This window comes from Prionailurus viverrinus, chromosome X (assembly GCF_022837055.1).
Source record: "Prionailurus viverrinus isolate Anna chromosome X, UM_Priviv_1.0, whole genome shotgun sequence".
NCBI lineage: Eukaryota > Metazoa > Chordata > Mammalia > Carnivora > Felidae > Prionailurus > Prionailurus viverrinus.
The window spans coordinates 13,107,830-13,128,570 of NC_062579.1; the positions used below are offsets into that span (position 1 = coordinate 13,107,830).

Below are 20,741 nucleotides of genomic sequence, written 5' to 3' on the forward strand. Positions count from 1 at the left end.
ACCCAGAAGTCAGACCTGACCATTTAAAAATGAAAACTTCTGTACACATACAATGAAAGACCACGTAATAAGTGTTAAATAGGGAGAAAACATTTGCAAGAGACATTATAGACATGGAGCTAATATCCAGAATGTATTTGATCACATAGACCATGAGGAGATAATAAGCAACACAAAAGAAAGTTGGTGAAACACAAAAATACAAAGGCCAGTAATACATGGATACTCAACTTCACTAATAATCAAATGAGATGCAAACTGAAATGAGAAAGTATTATTTATTTAAAATGGCTTGAATGAAAAATAATGTCTAATAATATCCAGGGTTGAATAGGATATGCTTGAACAGATACTCTCATACACTGACACTTTTACAACCTTTTTGGTTTGGACAGCAATTTGGCAATGTCTATTGAAATTTAGATGTTCATACCCATTGTTCTAGCACATCCTTCTCTAAAACTATATCCTACTGAAACACAAGTTCCCAAAAATAAATAGGAGGAAAATTATATTAAGTCTAGGACATGCATAAAATAGAATATCATGCAACAATTTAAAAAGAGGCAGATTGGGGCGCCTGGTTGGCTCAATCAGTTAAGCGTCCAACTCTTGGTTTTGGTTCAGGTCATGACCTCATGGTTTCCTGGGTTCAAGCCTTGTGTTGGGCTCTGTGCTGGCAGCATGGAGCCTGCTTGGAATTCTCTGTCTCCCTCTCTCTCTGCCCCTCCCCACTCGTACTATCGCTGTCTCAAAATAAACAAACTTAAAAAATAAATAAAAAAGGCAGATCTACATGAATTGCCATAAAAAGATGTTCAAGACTTAGTAGGTGAAAAGAACAGTTGGAGAGTATATATATTTTGTAAGTATCAGTAATAATGATCTTATGTATGGAATAAAAAGATAATAACTGAACTTTTTTTTTTTAATTTTTTTTTCAACGTTTATTTATTTTTGGGACAGAGAGAGACAGAGCATGAACGGGGGAAGGGCAGAGAGAGAGGGAGACACAGAATCGGAAACAGGTTCCAGGCTCTGAGCCATCAGCCCAGAGCGCGACGCGGGGCTCGAACTCACGGACCGCAAGATCGTGACCTGGCTGAAGTCGGACGCTTAACCGACTGCGCCACCCAGGCGCCCCAATAACTGAACTTCTAACAATGAATCTCTTATAGGCAGGGAATTTATTAATTCATTCATGTAATATTTAATGAGTGTCTATTATGTCCCAGTCACTGGTCTAGGTGCTGGGGACTTAGGAGTAAATAAAAAAACAAGATGAGGAAGGGGTGAACGTTTATCTTCTACATTAACTATTTCTTTCTTAAAAAATGTTTACTTATTTTGAGAGAGAGAGAGAGAGAGAGAGAGAGAGAGCGAGAGCGCTAGAGAGCAAGAGCCAGTGAGTGAGTGAGGGAGGGAGGGAGGTAAGGGCAGAGAGAGAGAATCCCAAACAGGCTCCACACTGTCAGCTCTAAGGCTCATACGGGGCTCAAACTCAACGAAACCTGAGCCGAAATCAAGAGTCAGATGCTTAACCAACTGAAGCACTCAGGTGCCCATACATTAAATATTTCTGTAAAGAATCACTTTATATTTTTGTCCTAATGTGTCTATGGTTAGTGTGATTTTTTTAAAAAAAATAAGCTGTAAGGTACTAATGAAAAACTTTCAACAACATAAAGCAAATTATTTTGTCTTTTTCGTAAGATCAGTCTTATCAAACAGTTCTTTTTTAATGTTTTATTTATTTTTGAGAGAGTGCGAATGGGGGAGGGGCAGAGAGAAAGGGGGACAGAGGATCCAAAGCAGGCTCTGCACTGACAGCAGTGAGCCAGATGTGGGGCTCAAACTCACAAACCGTGAGATCATGACCTGAGCCAAAGTCAGACACTTAACCAACTGAGCCACCAGGCATTCCATTAAACGGGTTTTAAAAATGGCACTGGCAGGGGCCCTGGGTGGCTTAGTAGGTTAAGTGGTTGACTCTTGATTTTGACTCAGGTCATGATCTAATGGTTCATGAGTTTGAGCCCCACATTGGGCTCTGTGCTGACAGTGCAGAGCCTGCTTGGGATTCTCTCTCTCTCCCCCTTTCTCTTTGCCCCTCCCCTGCTCATGCTCTCTCTCTCTCTCAAACTAAATAAACTAAAAAAAAAAGGCACTGGCATATTCAAGATTATATTTTGGTAAAATTAAGAAATCATAAACAAGTTTCTAATACCGTAGAATCATTATTTTGTTCAGTTAAAAAATAAGAATACTTAAATTTTATGGTATCTGATTTATCTATATCCCTTATGATACAATATTTTACTTACAGTTTGTGGATTAATCTCCTCCTCTCCCATAGGTTCATCCATAATTTGCTGTCCATTCTGTGAAAAGCACAGCAAGCAGAAAGTTACCAACAGAGATTTTACATCAGTTAACATTATATGAAGGCAGACAAAGCAAAATCATAATAGAATATTTTCACCCCTACAGGATTCTAATGAAGTACCAAACCACCAGATAAGTATGTAGTTGTCAATATGCAACCGGTTGTGTTTTAAAAGTTAACTATAAAAACATTTTTCCATGGAAATTATATAACAAATGATGATTAACTTTCCAGGTGAGTCCTTGAGTTTATTTTAATAGTTAAATGAATTACAAATAGTATTATTTAAATCTCACCAAACATCATTTATAATACTTTCTATGGCAAAACACATTCTAAAATCCAACTCCATTGACTGATTAATCAGGGCAATGATTAGTTATTTCAGGATTTGAAAAGTAAGCTAGATATCCATATCAAAATCGATTCCAGATGGATTAAACATTTAAATGTCAAAAATAAAATTATATAAGTATTATAAGAAAATATAGGTAAATAATACTTATGGGGTAAGGAGGGTGGAAATAATAAAGGAAAAAAATGACATTTGAATTGATAAAAGTTTAACATGTCATCTACCAGACACAAAAAAGATAAAAAGACAAATTGATTACAAAAAAAGCAACATATGACAAAGGGCTGGTATCCTCAATGACATAAAGACCTTTGTTTTACCAACCTGTAAGAGAAAAATGATGAACCTCAACAGAAATGAGCAATAAGGGAAAAAAGAGATTAGCCTTAGTACTAATCAAAGATACACATTTAACAGAAAGATACCTTTGCCTCTCAAACTGGTTATGATTTACAGAAAAAATAAAACCCAGCACTAATATGAGTATGGGGAAAAGAGCACTCAGGATATACTGCTAGGGAAAGTATAAATCAGCACAACCTTTTAGGAAGATAATCTAAGTCTGTATTAAAACAAGTGTGCAAAGATGTACATACAAGAATGCTCACCATAACTTTTTCCAAAAAGAACTCCAAATTGGAAACCTAAATTCTTAACAATAGAGAACTAGTTAAATATATGATGGTACATCCATATAATGGAATACTATACAGTCATTAAAAATGATAATAAAGATGTAAATTTATTGACATGGAAAGACAGTCACATGTAATAAGTGAAAAAGCAGTTTACAAAACAATATGGATTGTAATGATCCCATTTTAAATAAATATATACATGTTCCAATGTATATATTTCTATGGGAAAAACTCTGGAAGGGTATACACCAAAATGTTAACAGTGGCTATTTCTGGGTGGTAGAATTTTAGACAATTTAAAATGTTTGTTTTGCATATTTGAATTTTCTGATGTGTCTACAATGAATATGTATTATTTGTGTAATTAATAACAAAACAAAACCAGAAGTCAGGAACACAACATCTTCTCTATTAGTTCAATGAAAAAAGGAGTAAATGCCCCTGACCACTTGTCAATTCAACAAATGTACAAGGATCTAAGCTAACCATCTTTGGAGCATTATCAACTAGGATATGAAAGGTAGCCCACCCATTACCCTACCCACATGAGGCAGATGCTCTGAATTTGAACTCTGTCTACTCTCTAAATCCCTGTTTATCCATCCATTCATCCACCCATTTCATTTCATTCACGCTAAGATTTAGGTGCCAAGCTGGAGATGAAGGGTTAAGAAAACATGACCCCCAACCTAGAGATCCATCCTAGAGGGTCTCACAGGTATACTGACCCATAAAAAGAGCACCTTTTATTTTCAAACACTCATAGAGTATGCATCTAGGTTAGGGAATACCTATACAATATTACAAAGCACAGAAACGGTGCTAAAATGCAGAAAAGGAGGAGGCAGGTATAAAATCTTTATTATCCTAAGACACTTTCAGAAGCTACAGTATTGCTCACTGCTATGGTAAGGGCTCAAATAATTCCAGGATACATCTTTCTACCAAAAGCCACAACCATTTACTCAATTGAATACTGATCGTTTTTATCCTAACATCACAGATAAACCTTAAACTAGGTCATAGGAATGCTGGTTTTGGAGTCAGACACCTAGATTCAAATTTCTGCTCTTACACTTAGTATGAAGCCTTGGACAAGTTATTTAAAATATGCTTTAGTTTCTTCATATGAAAAGTAGAGATTAAAAAGTCTCATCTTCAGGGGCGCCTGGGTGGCGCAGTCGGTTAAGCGTCCGACTTCAGCCAGGTCACGATCTCGCGGTCCGTGAGTTCGAGCCCCGTGTCAGGCTCTGGGCTGATGGCTCAGAACCTGGAGCCTGCTTCCAATTCTGTGTCTCCCTCTCTCTCTGCCCCTCCCCCGTTCATGCTCTGTCTCTCTCTGTCCCCAAAATAAATAAACGTTGAAAAAAAAATTAAAAAAAAAAAGTCTCATCTTCAGAGAGGTATTGTAAAGGCTAAGTGAGATAAAGGATATAAAATCCTAAGCACAGGGTCTGGAACTTAATAAACAATCAATGGTAGCTATTTTAATTATATCCAAAATTCAGTCACCCCCTTCACAGCCCACCAATTTGCTACTTCTCCTGTATTTGCTATCTTAGTGAACGGTACCATCACTCATCTAGTAGTGCAAACTAGGTTTTCTCATTAATTGTACACAGAGTTCTCTTTCTATAACACAGATCTGCTGAATGGATCCCCATTATTTGACTCTCAGAACCCTTGGTCTAACTGAGCTACAATTACACTTTCCATGGGAATATAATTTGAGAACCATCTGTTCCGTGTAATTTTCAGTGCATACAAAGCCAGAATCACAACTTATAACTTACTTTTTAAGGCAAACTGGTATAGTAGAAACAGCACTAAACTTGGAATGGTAGACCAGAGATAGAGCCCTAGGTCTGCCACTTACAAGTTTTATGACTTTTAGCAATTCAGATAGTCTCTAGCCTACTACCTTATCTGCTTAAAATGGGGATACGTGCCCTGTCTACCCAAAGGGTTAGTGTTAGACTCAAAACTGAGATAACTCAAAAGAAAGTACTTTATAAATCATAAAGAACTGTACCAATGCAAATTACTATTATTAAGGTGAGGTAGCTTCATTGAGGATGAAATAACACTTCCACAAAGTCCTTTTAATCTTTGAATCAAAAAAAGTTTAGGATTGGTAAGGGATCTTGAAAGTCTTCTGTTCCAAATAAACATCATATGCTTCAATTCTTTTTTTGCCATTCTCACCTAGATTTGAACACTATCAGAACAAGAATGTACTACTCATGTGGCAGCCTACTAAACTATCTCAGAAAAAGTACTGGCTGCTAGATAAGATTCTTCATCATATAGTAATTTTCCTCAGCTACAAATTCCCTTTAATAGGATTACTAACATACGATGACTAACTTGCCTATAGTCTATCTGCAAAATCACAGGAAGTAAATCTACACCTATGACTGTAAATCATCCTGAGTCTGTTCTTCACTAGATAACTCAAGTTCTTTCAAACATTCCTTTTAGACAGATGAGACTAATTTTCTGAGCATGCACTCAATTCATCTTAAAGGGTGATATAAAGAACCGCATTCAATTAACACTCCAACCTTGATACAACCAATGCAGAGTAAGGAACATTATCGCCTCCCCTGTCCTAGATAACAAACTTCTATTAATTCAGTTCACATATGCATTGTTTTTGAAATGTCTGAAACACATTGCTGAGTCATACTAAGTTTTCTGTCAATTAAATTGTCTTCCTTCTACTGCAACTAAGTCCCATACTTGTTACGCTTAATCTCATGAAGAAAACCTCAAATTTTTGATTCATCTTTTTCTAGTTGTGATCTTCTATAGTATTACTACAGCCTCTACAGAATGACTTCTGAATCTGCTAATCAGCCTCTTCACTATTTTCATCTTCATGTAATCCATAAATTTTACAATGTATTTTCTTTTCTAAGCTCCTCATTCAGCTAATTAACAGTAATATACTAACAAAGCAATCTGAAAAAAAAATTAAGTGAAACATGATCTAAACGCAGTTTATGCTCTACCTTTTGCAAAAATATCTACTTCCTTTGTGAGTTTAGCAAAGACTGAAAATTTTGAACAATTTAATTTTAAGGCAGGAAAATATAAAAGCCAATGTTGTCCTACATATTGGGGAAGCTTTACAAATATCTACTTTAAAAAGCACTTTTACTTCAACAAATCTTTTGTATCATTTCATCAAAATAAGGACTCAAATGTTATCTATTAGAAATGAGCATAATTACTCTTGCAGCTAAGAAGTTTCCTTTTTGAAAATGGCCTTTGGCTTCACTAAAGATTAGGCTACAATGGGCCATCAGTCTGACTTGATATTTCAACTTCTACAGTTTCAAAACACATGTGGTCGAACCTCGCTACCAGGTTTAAACCCCAGCTGTTACCTGATGTTGGGTAAGTTACTCAACATTCTGAGCTTCAGTGTCTTTATTTGTAAGATGCATATAATATCTATCTCAAAAAGATGTTGCACTTAAATGAATACATCAAAGGACAGTAGACGCTAGGTAAATGCTACTTCCTGTCCCTTCTCTTTTGCCTGAACTGTGTAATACATACACTTCTACAGTTAACTTCTAAAGATGTAGAGCAATGAGAAAGTACAGGAGAGTGTTGAGATACTTATTTTACCACCTAATATAGTCAATTTCCCACCAAGCAGGGTGAAAGAGATCATTCATACATGTGGTATATTTTTATACGATGTGGCCAAAGAATGAGTACAGACAAAAAGGATAGTTTAAAAGTGAGGCAAATGTATTTATCCTCTCTCATCCCACCATTATGCCATCCAGCCAAAAAACTACAGAGCTTGGCAGATTGTACATATGCAAATATTATGTGAAATACTGGAAAAGGTTAGGAAATGCTAATCATGCTTTACTCCGTTAGTCTGAAATGTGTAAAAGTCAAAAATTAGAATAACGTACAATATGGGTCTCATCAGAACAAATCAGACAAAGGAGACTGTTAGCTTGCATTTCAGCAGGAATTGTTTTCAAAATAACTTCTAAGGTTGTGATATAAAATGATCACTTAAGATCATCTTTCTGGTTTCAAGAGGATGAACAATTCAAATCAGTAACTCTGAACCAAGGTTTCAGGACTTCTAGGGTATTCCCAAGTACTTTAAGAAAAAATATGAAATGTTAAAAAATATGAATATTTTACTAAATAAAAGTTTCATTTTAAGCAACTTTATTAAACAGATTGTTTTACTGTAATGGCATGTTACAACAATGCACATTTCTGGGTTGCTGTTTGATACCTTTGAAGAAAATATAAAATACGTTAAAAATGCTTTGAGCCCAGTAGGAGATCATCATGTATGAGTATACTAGAACTAAAAAAAAAAAAAAAAAGAAAAGAAAAGAAAAGAAAAGAAAAAAAAAGATACGTGATTGGTAAAATGCTACCTTGAGATTACTAGAAAGTATCTACTGACATCCTCCTATGTAAAAATGAAATATATATATGAACACTGGGAAAAAAGAATTCCTCACAGAGAATAAGAACCTGAAATAATAGGAAGGGGGGAGGAAAAGAAAGGCTCCAGAGCTCTACTGTGCTAATCTGGAGACCCAGGTTGTAGGAATAAAAAGGACAATATATAAATATTTTTTTACCACCCTCAAGTTCCCACAAGTATATTTGCCTTCCAAGCTCCCTGATATTAGCAGTGGTCTTCTTGCCCAAAGCATATGGAATAGAAGTTGCATGAAGGTGCTGAGGATGAGGCATAAGAAACCTCTCTTGAATTTCAGTTCAGATACCATCAAATTATTCAGAATCCAAAGAATCTTCTATGCAATCACATTGAAACAATAAGAAACAAGCATTTTATATTCTTAATAAGGAATGTATATAATCCTTACCAATATGACAGGATTAAGAATCAGCTCCTCATTTATCCTAAGGAAATATCAGAGATGTGCATAAAGACTTATGTACAGTGATATTCATCATACTCATTATACTGAAAAATAGAAAACAATCTAGATGACCAACAGGGGACTGGTTAAATAAATCATAACACATCTATTCATATGTAGGAATACTTTGCAATGCTTAAAATAAGGGCCTCAAAAAATTAATGATGCAAAAATATGCTTGTAATATATTAAATTAAAAAGGATACACAACTATATAGTATGACCCCAATTTTGCACCCCCCCCCCCAAAATGTGTGCATGTAACTGGCAAAACATATATAAAATCTTAGCAGTAGTTACCTGGGTCCTAGGATTTTCTTCTTGTACTGTATTTTCAAAATTATATGCATTTATTATCTATTCTTTTTATAATGAGAAAAAAACAACCAATATATTAGAAAAATCCATTATTTCTAGTTAAGGTGCCCTTATGCTTGCTTTGCTATTCCTTGAGTAACTAAACACCTGCTATTACTCAGGACTGTTCTACTTTCTAGACTAGGGTAGAAATGACCTCTGGTTATATCTATGTTTTTAAGTTTTAGAGGACCCTTTCAGAAGCTTTTTTTTCTGTCTGGTCCTGTGGTTATGGCCTCAGAAAATAGATCAGTTTTAGGCCTGAACCCCATCTTATGTTTCTTAGAGTGTACCCCTAAGGGAAATTCTGCTTATGAAACAGGAGTATGTTGAAGTAAGAATTAAGAAATGAAAACACAGTAGCCAAAATTAAATCTGCATTGTGAACAGCAAATATCAGAATTGACACTGCAGAAAACAGAATCCATGCCACAGAGGACAAACTTGAATAAATGAAAAAAAATGAAAGAAAATATTAAAAAACTATGGAGGACAGACATAGAAATAATCTATGAATAACAGATGTTCCTAAAGAAAAAAAACAGCATTTTAATCAATCAAAAGTATAAGAAAACTTTCCAGTTCTGAAAAAAAATACCTGAGACTGGAGACTGAGAAGGTTCAACAGAGATCATCAACACCAAGACATGTCCTGGCAAATGTTTTTAAATTTCAAGGATAAAGATATAATCCTACAAGCATACAAGCAGAAAAAAACAGGTTATTTTCAAAGGAACTAAAATCAGACTGACCTCAGATTTTTCCTCTGCAACAATAAAATGCCAGAAGACAATGAAGTAATGACTTACAGAGAGCTGAAAGGGGAAAGTTATGAGCTAAGAATTGTATACCTTGTCCTAGTTTTTCATGTACAAAGGTCACAGGAAATTATTCTTAGATCTGCAAAGTCTTATAAAAGTTCACCATCCTGTTAGTATCTTTTTTCATAATTTGTTCAAAGGTATGTCCTAGACCATTGAAAGAGAATCAAAGTAAGAACTTAAGAATATTGAGGTCGGAAAGAACTGGTGAAGTATACTGACACCAACTTAATATTTACAAACAAATGAATAAAATAATTAACCCCACTAAAGGAGAAAGGGTCAGTAATGAAGAGTAAATAGCTGATATAAGTATATAAACAATATAAAACCTTAGAAAGCTAAAGGTAGGATTTGTATTCTCAGGCTAAATTAATGTGGACACAAAAGAGGTAGTGGAAGAATGGAGAAAAAGATTCTCAATTCTCTCTTTCCTAAAAGGATTATTTAAAAATCACTATTTTTAGTAATTACCTAATAAATATACATTTTTCAACGTTCTGAGAAACCATACGATAACCAAAAATTTTATTTATTTATTGCAGCCCAAATCACTAGAGAAGATAATAACTGACAAAGACTATAAAAAGTACTTTACGAAAGCATCACATTCAACCCTAAGAACATGAGGTAGGTATAATTCAGTCCTATTTTACAGATGAGGAAACCAAGGCTCAGCAAAGTCAATTAGTGAACAGCAAGAGTAAGACTCAAACCCAGGTCTTTCCAGCTCTATAATTCTTTCTTCAATATTTCAGAACCTCCTCAAACAAAAACAATCTGCATGTCAAAAGAAAAAAAACAAACCACAAGAATAAAAAACTTACAACAGAAATTATTCCAAAAGTAATAATGTAAGAAATGTAAAGTTTAAAGTGTCTATTTAAAAGAAAAGTATCTTACTAGAATTTGATACTATTACAGAATTATTGGCATTTTTATGAGTTTTGATGGTATGGTGGTTAGTTATTTTAAAAGTCTATCTTTTAAGAAATACAAATGAAATATTTACATATAAATTTATGTATCTAGGATTCCCTTCAAAATAATCCACTGGAGGCAGGGAAAAGAAGAGAGAGTGTGTATGGGGGGTGAGGGGAGTATAGATGAAACATGAGTTGATAATCTTTGAGGGTGGCTTATGGGAATATGGTAGTTCATTATACTATTCTCTTGGGGTGCCTGGGTGGCTCAGTCAGTTAAGTGATTGACTCTTGATTTCAGCTCAGGTCATGATCTAATGGTTCATAGGACAGAGCCCTGCACTGGGTTCTATGCTGACAGTGTAGAGCCTGCTTGGGATTCTCTCTCTTTCCCTCTCTCTCAAAAATAAATAATTAAACCTTCAAATATATATATATTTTATTTCATTACTATATATATTACTATATATGCACAGTAATAAAATTACTACTGCCTTAAAATTTTTTTTACCCTTTATTTTTGAGAGACAGACACAGCGCAAGTGGGAGGGGGCAGAGATAGAGGAGGAAACACAGAATCTGAAGTAGGCCCCAGGGTTAGGGTTAGGGTTAGCTGTCAGCACAGAGTCTGATGTGGGTCTCCAACCCATGAACTACAAGATCATGACCTGAGCCAAAGTCGGATGCTTAACCAACTGAGCCAGCCAGGTGCCCCTATTTACTGCCTTTTTAAAAAAAAGTTTGTTTGTTTGTTTATTGAGAGAGAGAGAGAGAGAGACAGACAGACAGACAGACAGAGACAGGCAGAGAGCCAGGGAGGGGCAGAGAGAGGGAGAGAGAATCCCAGGCAGCCTCTGTGCTGTTAGTGTGGAGCCTGACATGGGGCTAGAACCCATGAACTATGAGATCATGACCTGACCTGAAATTAAGAGTTGGACGCCTATTGGACTGAACCCCCCAAGCCCCCCAAATACTTACTGCTTTAAAGAGAAATTCAAACAAAATAGGTAAAAATAGCACAACGGACAAATAAAAATAAAGTGTTTGTAATATTAAGGCCAAAAATAAAATGTAAGGCAAAAACCTTAATCCAATTAAAAAGGTCATCTGATTTGGACTAAAAATATAATTAGTGCTTAATACATATAGTGATAATAATTGCTATTGTTTACTGAGCAATTACCATACACCAGGCAAATGTTAAGTACCATAGATCACCTTTGATGCTTTTACCAACTCTGTGAGGCATTATCACTAATTTACAAATGAAGAAATTAATTCAAGATGAGTATGTCCATCTATTTAAGCACTATATCCTCAGGCCCTAGCAAAATGCCTGGCACACAGTAGGTGTTCAATAAATACCTGTCACAATAAATAAAGAAGTCTAATATCTTGCCTAAGGTTAATAAGCAGGGCCTAAATTCAATCCCAAATCTGAATCTAAAACCCCTACTCTTAATCACATTTAAATCTTTTAATAATGATATTTCACAGAAGAGTAAAATTGTTTATTTTCCTTCTGCATAGGTTTCACTATTTTTTAGATCTTCTATAATTAGCATGTTATTTGTTCAAACAAGACATTAAAAATAATAAATGTAAAGTAGTATTCAACATTAAGTCACAGAATAACAACAAAACACAAAAGATGTTTTGGGGACTATAACATGAAATGAACACAAAATAGAAGGGGAAACTTTAGCACACTAGTATAAGCTAGCATAATGAACAATATAAGGACAAAGTATTTGAAGTAATTTACATTAGAATAGGTATTGAATTTTATAATGTAAAAAGAATGTTCTTTTCAAGTATCTATGAAAAACTATAAAGATTGTATCTAGATCATAAAGTAAATACAAAATGTTTCAAATCAGGAATTGTACAGATATTTTCTGATTATGATAAAGAACCTGAATAAAGAAGTAAAATAAAGCACTCATTCAGAAATTAACATTCTTACAAATAACTACTGGTTCAAGAAAATATTAATGGCAATCATCACTTACACAGTGGTTTTTTTGTTCGAAGTACAGTGTTAGCCATGTTACATACATTCTCTAATTTAATCCCAATTAACCATTAATAAACCATGAGGTATGTTATTATGTATAGCAGAGAAGAAAAACTTGAGTTACGAACTTGCTCAAGATCACAGAGCTATCAGGTTTGCAGATAACCAAACCCAAGTCTGAATTCAAAGCTCATCCTCCTACACAGAAATGCTATCATATTAGTCAGAATTCATGTACAGACATCTACCTATGCTCATTTTTCTCTATTTATAAAATAAAAATTTATACTAACAAGTAGAGAAAGCTTGAGTTCCTCCACAATTTACACATGTTCTGAAAGTGTCCATTTGTTAAATACACTATTCTAAGAAGGCAATGGTTCATTTTCTAACATATCGTTCAGACACAGTATTTCAAATTGCATAATCTCCTAAAAGCAATCCCTTTGAATATATTTACACTCTCAGTAGGGCATTTAAAGAAGGAAGAAACCATAAAATTAGATAAAGTAGGGAATCTATGGTAAACAGGATTTGCCACTAAACTAACTTCTAAAAAGCAATATGATTGTGGAAAAGTCATTATTTTCTGGTACTTATCTGCAATCCATGAGTTTGATGGAACCTTGGTCAGCATGGATTTGAAAGTCTGCCACAGGACTGTGGGCAAGTCCTTAAGCCTCTCTGAGTTGTGGTTTCTTCATCCATAAAATATGTGGATATCTAAGAGCTCTTCCAGCTTGAGAATGTTATAATCTTGTGACTTTAAGGATTAAAGTTATTTAAAATTTGTAGAGCTTTTACACCTGAGGAAATTACAGATTCTGTATTTAAAGGTGTTTTTATGTTATTTTTTTTAGTTTTTTACATTTATTTATTTTTGACAGAGAGAGACAGAGTGTGAGCAGGGGAGGGGCAGAGAGAGAGGGAGACATAGACTCTGAAGCAGGCTCCAGGCTCTGAGCTGTCAGCACAGACCCTGACGCGGGGCTCAAACCCATGAACTGTGAGATCATGACCTGAGCCAAAGTCGGAGGCTTAACCGACTGAGCCACCCAGGCACCCCTATTTTTTTAAATTTTGTAAATGTTTATTCATTTTTTGAGAGAAAAAGAGCGTGACAGGGGGAGGGGCAAAAAGAGAAAGACACAGAATCTGAAGCAGGCTCCAGGCTCTAAGCTGTCAACACAGAGATGGACACGGGGCTTGAACCCACGAACTGTGAGATCATGACCTGAGCTGAAGTTGGACGCTTAACCGACTGAGCCACACAGGCGCCCCTGTTTTGATGCTATTTCTAAGTCTAACTCCTTCTTTCTCTTCTGCATCAAAACTACAGTTTTATCTATATCCTTCAGTGGTGCCTTTGTTCCCAAGTGTAAACAAGGAGAATATGAAAGAACAATCGTTTAAATGTTGTCATCTGAAAGAGAAATACTAAGAAAATAAAACACTGTTTTTCTGTGCAAAATAAGGAACCTAAACCAATTTTATGATTTCCAGAATCCAATTTTACTATTCTTTTTATTCTTTCTTTCTTTTTTTTAAAGATTTTATGTGTATTTGGAAGTAATCTCTACACCCAATATGGGGCTGGAACTTACAACCCGGAGATCAAGAGTTGCATGCTCCACTGACAGCCAGCAGGGTGCCCCCCAATTTTACTATTCTTATTTCATTTGTGTTGAAAACTAATTGTCAACTTGTTGTTTAAGGTCCTCTAAATTCCCAAACTTATTCCTGCTTTCCTAATACCTTCAAGTCCCACCTCTTAGTACTCTAATGGAGTTAGTAGTATTTTCCAAATCTGTCTGATGACCAGAATCACCTAAGACTCCTGGTAAGGATATATTACCTGGCCTTATCCCAAGCTGAGTCAGAAGTTCCAGAAGCCCCATGGCCTCATGGTATTTCATTTTTTAAACAGGTACTTTAGGTGACTCCTGTGATTAGACAAGTCTGGGAAATCACAGGGTAGAGAAAAGGTCACGGGCTTTGGAGTCTGACATATTAAGCTTCAAAACCTGACTTTGCCCTTTACTGTAGGTGTGACTTTGGGCAAGTTACCTAACATGAGCCTCAGTTTTCTAATCCGTAAGATCTGTATACTGGTTATGCTGCAGGTTTTGGTAAAGTTCAGGGTCTAGGGGGTTCAGTGTTAGCTTCTCTTTCCTCCTGCTCATCTTGCCAGAGAAAATGACAAGTACAAATATTTGAGGGGATTCTGATGAGTCTCATATCCTAATGCATCCACTTCCATGTAGAGGACTAAAAATCTGAGTACTAGATAACTCTTTAGTGCATTACTTGGGTTGGCTAATTTAAGAGTCTCAGGAACAAGTCTAATGATTTCATCTGGTTTCCAGAGGCTTAATGAAGCCCTCCTATCTAAAACAGATACAGTGTGATGATGGGCTTCAAAGCCCAAACTTCTGGGGGGCACCTGGGTGGCTTGGTCGGTTAAGTGTCTGACTTCGGCCCGGGTCATGATCTCACGGTCCGTGAGTTCGAGCCCCGCGTCGGGCTCTGTGCTGACAGCTCAGAGCCTGGAGCCTGTTTCGGATTCTGTGTCTCCCTCTTTCTCTGCCCCTCCCCTGTTCATGCTCTGTCTCTCTCTGTCTCAAAAATAAATAAACGTTTAAAAAAAATTTAAAAAAAAAAGCCCAAACTTCTGTTATGTGACTGTGGCAAAAGGACCTGAACCTGTTTCCTCTGTCTCCACATTGGTAAAACAAGTGGTGCTTAAATGTTTGCTGAAGTGAACCCAACATACGTTACTGATAATATAATGGTTAACAATCACTTAAAATAAAGATATACAGTCTTACAAACATCCTTATGAACAAAAAGAAGGCAGCAATAATAGCTTGCAAGTAAGTAAAACAAGACAGAATAGGATTTGCTCAAATACACAATAAATTAGAGCTTAACATTCAAGCAAAATTCCTATTTGTGTAGTAGAAGTTGGATCTTAACACAAAGTGTTTTAGACAAGTTGGGAGTTGAATTTACTTGGGGAAAAAACAATCCAAACTACTCACTCATTAAAAAAAAATATGGGTATACATATTTAAAAATTACCACAGGTATAAACACAACCTGGCAGGAAGGCTTATTTCTGAAAAAATAATGAAAGATATAGTTTCCACTTATAACTCCATGACTAATTCTAGCTGCATATTTAAACATAAACACTATTAATAACAGCATTTTACTAAAAATTGTTACTATTAATTGCTCAGATAAGCTATAAAGTAACTAAACGCGTAAGAAATTTTTTAAAAACTAAAAATCTGGGTTCATTCAAGACAGAATAAAAAGTTACCCTCGATTCTTAAAAAATAAACAATAAGAAAAAACAAACCTTAAATCCTACTGAAGATAATTTAAAGAACCACGGCTTTCCTATCAATTTATTCAAATTATTCTTTAATGCAACTAATTTTTTCATTTAGTTCCTGCCCTTTGATTATTATGTTAATTTTCAAACATTTAATCTTTTTTACTATTTTGGATGACTTTTTTTCCATTACCATTTCTAACTAGGAAAGCCACTTATTGATTTCTTAATATATTTTGTATAATACCACCTTATTAGACCCTCACTGGTTTTAAAGAACTTTTTTAGTGATTTCCTTAGATTATCCAAGTAGATGATATCAACTATGAATAGTAATCCTTTATTATTCTTTTTAATACTCTGATTTTCTGGTCTAATTGCATTAGTAAACTCTCCCAGAATGTTAAATAGAGGTGAAAACAGCAGGCATAATCTTAATGAGATTGCCTTAAAATATGTCCCCATCAAGCATGATGCTGGCTATTGGTCTGAGACTGTTTTTTTTTTTGTTTTTTTTTTTTAACGTTTATTTACTTTTGAGACAGAGAGAGACAGAGCATGAACGGGGGAGGGTCAGAGAGAGGGAGACACAGAATCCGAAACAGGCTCCAGGCTCTGAGCTGTCAGCACAGAGCCGGACAAGGGGCTCGAACCCACGGACCGCGAGATCATGACCTGAGCGGAAGTCGGCTGCTTAACCGACTGAGCCACCCAGGGGCCCGTGAGACTCTTTTTTAATAACATTAAGGAAACACCCTTTTGTTCCTATTTTACTAAATTTTTAATTGAGAATAGACATCGAATTTTATCTAGTGCTGACTTTTTTTAACTTTTAAATTAGAAATGATTATAGATTCACAGGAAGTTGGATAAATAAGAGAGGTCCCATATACCTTTAACCCAGGGGTTACATCTTACATTAACTTCCTGCCAAAACCAGGAAATGTATACTGTACAAAGCCCAGACCTTATTTAGATTTCACTGGTTTTACAGGTTGTGTGTGCATGTGTTCTACACAGTTTGTCACACTATAGGTTTCTGTATCTACCACCACTATAAACATACTGACAGTTCATCACCACCAGGATCTTGTGTGCTGCTCCTTTATAACCCACCTCCCTCCTGCCCTCTTTTTAACCCTGGCAACTACTAATGTAGTCTCCATGTCTACAATTTTGGCATTTCAAGAATGTTATATAAATGGAATTATGCAGTATGTAACTTTATTCATGAAGTATGAATTCCCTTGAGATCCATCCAAACTGCTGCATGTATCAATAATCTATTCCTTTCAGTTGCTGAGTAGCATTCCACAGCGTGGATGTACCACAGCTTGTTTAACCATTCACCTACTGAATGACATTTGGTTTCAATTTTTTGATATTACAAATAAGATGCTATGAAAATTTGTGTACAGACTTCTGTTTGGACATATATTTTCACTTCTCTGGGATAGATGCCCAGGACTTTCACTGCTGGGTTACAGAGTAAGTTTATGTTTAGTTTTTGAACAAACAGCCAAACTATTTTCCAGAAAGGCTGTATCCTTTTACATTCCCACTAGCAATGCATGAGGGATCCAGTCTGTCCACATCTTCACCAACATTTGGTATTGTCACTATTTTTTAATTTGGCTTTTCTAATAGGTGTGTAGTGATTATCTCATGATTTCAATTTTAATTTCCCTGATAGCTAACCATACTGACATCTTTTCATATGCTTATTTGCTATCCATATATCCTCTTTGGAGAAATATCTGTTCATTTCTTTGGTCAGAATTCTAAATGGATTGGTTGGCTTAAGTTAGTTAAGTTTTTTTTTTTTTTTTTTTTTTTTTTATGAAATTTATTGACAAATTGGTTTCCATACAACACCCAGTGCTCATCCCAAAAAGTGCCCTCCTCAATACCCATCACCCACCCTCTCCTCCCTCCCACCCCCCATCAACCCTCAGTTTGTTCTCAGTTTTTAAGTCTCTTATGCTTTGGCTCTCTCCCATTCTAACCTCTTTTTTTTTTTTTTTTTTTTTTCCTTCCCCTCCCCCATGGGTTCCTGTGAAGTTTCTCAGGATCCACATAAGAGTGAAACCATATGGTATCTGTCTTTCTCTGTATGGCTTATTTCACTTAGCATCACACTCTCCAGTTCCATCCACGTTGCTACGAAAGGCCATATTTCATTTTTTCTCATTGCCACGTAATATTCCATTGTGTATATAAACCACAATTTCTTTATCCATTCATCAGTTGATGGACATTTAGGCTCTTTCCATAATTTGGCTATTGTTGAGAGTGCTGCTATGAACATTGGGGTACAAGTGCCCCTATGCATCAGTGCTCCTGTATCCCTTGGATAAATTCCTAGCAGTGCTATTGCTGGGTCATAGGGTAGGTCTATTTTTAATTTTCTGAGGAACCTCCACACTGCTTTCCAGAGCGGCTGCACCAATTTGCATTCCCACCAACAGTGCAAGAGGGTTCCCGTTTCTCCACATCCTCTCCAGCATCTATAGTCTCCTGATTTGTTCATTTTGGCCACTCTGACTGGCGTGAGGTGATACCTGAGTGTGGTTTTGATTTGTATTTCCCTGATAAGGAGCGACGCTGAACATCTTTTCATGTGCCTGTTGGCCATCCGGATGTCTTCTTTAGAGAAGTGTCTATTCATGTTTTCTGCCCATTTCTTCACTGGGTTATTTGTTTTTCGGGTGTGGAGTTTGGTGAGCTCTTTATAGATTTTGGATACTAGCCCTTTGTCCGATATGTCATTTGCGAATATCTTTTCCCATTCCGTTGGTTGCCTTTTAGTTTTGTTGGTTGTTTCCTTGGCTGTGCAGAAGCTTTTTATCTTCATAAGGTCCCAGTAATTCACTTTTGCTTTTAATTCCCTTGCCTTTGGGGATGTGTCGAGTAAGAGATTGCTACGGCTGAGGTCAGAGAGGTCTTTTCCTGCTTTCTCCTCTAAGGTTTTGATGGTTTCCTGTCTCACATTTAGGTCCTTTATCCATTTTGAGTTTATTTTTGTGAATGGTGTGAGAAAGTGGTCTAGTTTCAACCTTCTGCATGTTGCTGTCCAGTTCTCCCAGCACCATTTGTTAAAGAGGCTGTCTTTTTTCCATTGGATGTTCTTTCCTGCTTTGTCAAAGATGAGTTGGCCATACGTTTGTGGGTCTAGTTCTGGGGTTTCTATTCTATTCCATTGGTCTATGTGTCTGTTTTGGTGCCAATACCATGCTGTCTTGATGATGACAGCTTTGTAGTAGAGGCTAAAGTCTGGGATTGTGATGCCTCCTGCTTTGGTCTTCTTCTTCAAAATTCCTTTGGCTATTCGGGGCCTTTTGTGGTTCCATATGAATTTTAGGATTGCTTGTTCTAGTTTCGAGAAGAATGCTGGTGCAATTTTGATTGGGATTGCATTGAATGTGTAGATAGCTTTGGGTAGTATTGACATTTTGACAATATTTATTTTTCCAATCCATGAGCAGGGAATGTCTTTCCATTTCTTTAAATCTTCTTCAATTTCCTTCATAAGCTTTCTATAATTTTCAGCATACAGATCCTTTACATCTTTGGTTAGATTTATTCCTAGGTATTTTATGCTTCTTGGTGCAATTGTGAATGGGATCAGTTTCTTTATTTGTCTTTCTGTTGCTTCATTGTTAGTGTATAAGAATGCAACTGATTTCTGTACATTGATTTTGTATCCTGCAACTTTGCTGAATTCCTGTATCAGTTCTAGCAGACTTTTGGTGGAGTCTATCGGATTTTCCATGTATAATATCATGTCATCTGCAAAAAGCGAAAGCTTGACTTCATCTTTGCCAATTTTGATGCCTTTGATTTCCTTTTGTTGTCTGATTGCTGATGCTAGAACTTCCAGCACTATGTTAAACAGCAGCGGTGAGAGTGGGCATCCTTGTCGTGTTCCTGATCTCAGGGAAAAAGCTCTCAGTTTTTCCCCGTTGAGGATGATGTTAGCTGTGGGCTTTTCATAAATGGCTTTTATGATCTTTAAGTATGTTCCTTCTATCCCGACTTTCTCAAGGGTTTTTATTAAGAAAGGGTGCTGGATTTTGTCGAAGGCCTTTTCTGCATCGATTGACAGGATCATATGGTTCTTCTCTCTTTTTTTGTTAATGTGATGTATCACGTTGATTGATTTGCGAATGTTGAACCAGCCCTGCATCCCAGGAATGAATCCCACTTGATCATGGTGAATAATTCTTTTTATATGCCGTTGAATTCGATTTGCTAGTACCTTATTGAGAATTTTTGCATCCATATTCATCAGGGATATTGGCCTGTAGTTCTCTTTTTTTACTGGGTCTCTGTCTGGTTTAGGAATCAAAGTAATACTGGCTTCATAGAATGAGTCTGGAAGTTTTCCTTCCCTTTCTATTTCTTGGAATAGCTTGAGAAGGATAGGTATTATCTCTGCTTTAAACGTCTGGTAGAACTCCCCTGGGAAGCCATCTGGTCCTGGACTCTTATTTGTTGGGAGATTTTTGATAACCGATTCAATTTCTTCACTGGTTATGGGTCTGTTCAAGCTTTCTATTTCCTCCTGATTGAGTTTTGGAAGAGTGTGGTTGTTCAGGAATTTGTCCATTTCTTCCAGGTTGTCCAGTTTGTTGGCATATAATTTTTCATAGTATTCCCTGATAATTGTTTGTATCTCTGAGGGATTGGTTGTAATAATTCCATTTTCATTCATGATTTTATCTATTTGGGTCATCTCCCTTTTCTTTTTGAGAAGCCTGGCTAGAGGTTTGTCAATTTTGTTTATTTTTTCAAAAAACCAACTCTTGGTTTCGTTGATCTGCTCTACAGTTTTTTTGGTTTCTATATTGTTTATTTCTGCCCTGATCTTTATTATTTCTCTTCTTCTGCTGGGCTTAGGCTGCCTTTGCTGTTCTGCTTCTAGTTCCTTTAGGTGTGCTGTTAGATTTTGTATTTGGGATTTT

At 36.1% G+C, this 20,741-nt stretch overlaps 1 protein-coding gene across 3 annotated transcripts in view; it reads right to left on the reverse strand.

Moving 5' to 3' along the window:
• RPS6KA3 (ribosomal protein S6 kinase A3) overlaps positions 1–20,741 on the reverse strand; it is a 127,219-nt gene that overhangs the window by 86,926 nt on the left and 19,552 nt on the right. The window contains exons 2-4 of one of the 3 annotated variants that reach the window (XM_047843693.1): positions 9,275–9,368; positions 8,263–8,299; positions 2,325–2,381 (exon numbers count right to left, since the gene is read on the reverse strand). In XM_047843693.1, coding sequence (XP_047699649.1) covers positions 2,325–2,366 — 42 coding nt within the window. In that variant the 5' untranslated portion in view covers positions 2,367–2,381; positions 8,263–8,299; positions 9,275–9,368. Of the gene's footprint in view, positions 1–2,324; positions 2,382–8,262; positions 8,364–9,274; positions 9,369–20,741 lie in introns of all 3 variants that reach the window. The other 2 variants (XM_047843692.1, XM_047843695.1) reach the window with 2 other exon arrangements.